This window comes from Etheostoma spectabile, unplaced genomic scaffold (assembly GCF_008692095.1).
Source record: "Etheostoma spectabile isolate EspeVRDwgs_2016 unplaced genomic scaffold, UIUC_Espe_1.0 scaffold273, whole genome shotgun sequence".
NCBI lineage: Eukaryota > Metazoa > Chordata > Actinopteri > Perciformes > Percidae > Etheostoma > Etheostoma spectabile.
In genome coordinates this window covers 486,276-488,689 of record NW_022605577.1, presented here as the reverse complement: position 1 = coordinate 488,689, position 2,414 = coordinate 486,276, and the positions used below count along the sequence as shown (strand labels likewise).

General features: G+C 39.8%; 1 protein-coding gene across 1 annotated transcript in view; it reads left to right on the top strand.

The window, feature by feature from the left end:
• Positions 1-2,414, top strand: part of pigg (phosphatidylinositol glycan anchor biosynthesis class G (EMM blood group)) — a 99,034-nt gene that overhangs the window by 47,880 nt on the left and 48,740 nt on the right. Inside the window, exon 7 of the mRNA XM_032510886.1 lies at positions 61-278. Within this exon, the coding sequence (XP_032366777.1) occupies positions 61-278 (218 nt within the window). The remainder of the gene's footprint in view (positions 1-60; positions 279-2,414) is intronic.

The window sequence follows — 2,414 nt, the reverse complement described above, 5'->3', positions numbered from 1 at the left end:
AAAAAAAAGCCACTAGTTGATGCCGTTGTGTCCCACCTCCCCACTTCTCTCCAATTCCAGAGGCAGGCTTTGAGCAGTTCCGGGTGGCAGAAAGGGCTCATGGGAGCTGGATGAAGCTCTTCCTGGAGGGCAACACCTCTGAAGTGCTTAACAACATGGGCAAAAAGGTCCTGAAGCAGTATCTGGAGGCCCTGGCTGCCATGAGCTCGGCCCTCAGCAAACAGCTGGGCAAGTACGACATGTACTCCATGGTAGCAGGCATGGTGTTTGTGTTCCAGGTGAGTGGAGAGTAGTTTCATTCACCTTAAGGACTCCAAAGTTTTGTTTGTTTTTAGTGTATGGAAGTCAGGGATGCACGGCATGAGGAAAATATGGGATAACATCGCTGAATATTGCTTGACGATATTACTTGCGTTACATTTTAAAGTGCCTCAGTTCTGCCTTTCTTTTGCTTTCACTACTCTGCAAAGGAACAACAAATTGCGTGTTAAATTTGAAACAAATCAAAGGAAGTCATTTCCAACAATCTTTTATGGAACATATCGAACAGTGAATTAAATATAAAAGTCAACGTATAAAAAGAATGGCCGCTGCATTTTAAAGTGCAGTTTTCTACTGATTTTTTTCATTCAACTAACACAAAAGAATCTCTGAGTGTCTTTTGCGTTATGTCGCAACCTTTTGCGATGTGTCTATTGCCCCAGTTGATATCGCAGTAACGATAAAAACACAATATATTATGCAGCCCTACTGGTAGTCACGTGTGTAAGAAACAAAATGAAAACTAATCTCTAATAAAGAAACATGGTGGAGGAAATGTTTCCATGAGTGTAATTGCCAGACAAGGACAGGAAAAAACCCACTTCCATTGGCCATAATGGCTAAAACTTTACTGTACTGACCACGAGTCCACTGTTTGTTTTTTCAAAGGCCCTGAACACCAACACAGGTGTTTTCACTTGTTGCCCCTGATTAGACGTCTGCTCAGGTTGAAGGTGGGCTGATAAAGCTGTAATTTGTCCTTCTCTGACAAGTGCAACAAAGCTGACAAGACACTCAGGAAGATGTCAATCAACCAGTCTAGACACACCCACACAGTCCTGGGGAAAAGGTCCAATCAGCCAGATGAACTGAAAACACCTGTGTGGGTGTTCAGGACCTTTTAATATGTTTATTGTTACTGATTATTACACCAAGGCAAATTGTTTGTTTTTAAAGCCTCAAAGAAGGTTGAATATTTAAAAAAGTATTAATGTGATTTGGAAGTAGAATACTACCCTAACACTTTAGGTCCCATGACATGGTGCTCTTTGGATGCTTTTATATAGACCTTAGTGTCCCCTAATACTGTTGAAGTCTCTTTTATATAGACCTTAGTGGTCCCGAATACTGTATCGGAGTCTCTTTTATATAGACCTTAGTGGTCCCTAATACTGTACTGATGTCTCTTTATATAGACCTTAGTGGTCCCCTAATACTGTATCTGAAGTCTCTTTTTATAGACCTTAGTGGTCCCCTAATACTGTACTGAAGTCTCTTTTAATAGACCTTAGTGGTCCCTAATACTGTATATGAGTCTCTTTTATATACCTTAGGGGTCCCTAATACTGTATCTGAATCTCTTTTATATCGACCTTATGGTCCCCTAATACTTTATCTGAAGTCTCTTTTTATAGACCTTAGTGGTCCCTAATACTGTATCTGAAGTCTCTTTTATATAACCTTAGGTCCCCTAATACGTATCTGAAGTCTCTTTTATATAGACCTTAGTGTTCCCTAATACTGTATCTGAAGTCTCTTTTAATAGACCTGTGGTCCCTAATACTGATCTGAAGTCTCTTTTATATAGACCTTAGTGGTCCCCTAATACTGTATCTGAGTCTCTTTTATTACCCTTTGGGTCCCCAATACCGTATCTGAAGTCTGTTTTTATTATAGACCTTAGTGGTCCCCATACTGTATCTGAAGTCTCTTTTATATAGACCTTAGTGGCCTAATACTGATCTGAATCTCTCTTTTATATAGACCTTAGTGGTTCCCCTTACTGTATCTGAAGTCTTTTTATATAACCTTAGTGGTCCCCATACTGTATCTGAAGTCTCTTTTATATGACCTTAGTGGTCCCCATACTGTATCTGAAGTCTCTTTTTATAGACCTAAGTGGTCCTCTAATACTGTATCTGAAGTCTATTTTATATAGACCTTAGTGTTCCCCTAATACTGTATCTGAAGTCTCTTTTATATAGACCTAAGTGGTCCTCTAGTACTGTATCTGAAGTCTATTTTATATAGACCTTGGTTGTCCCTAATACTATATCTGAAGTCTCTCTCTCATGGGTGGGCCAATTTCTCTTGCCAGGCAAAGCAGAGAAAGGGGAGGTAATGATGATTGATGATTATGAGGTCATAAGGGG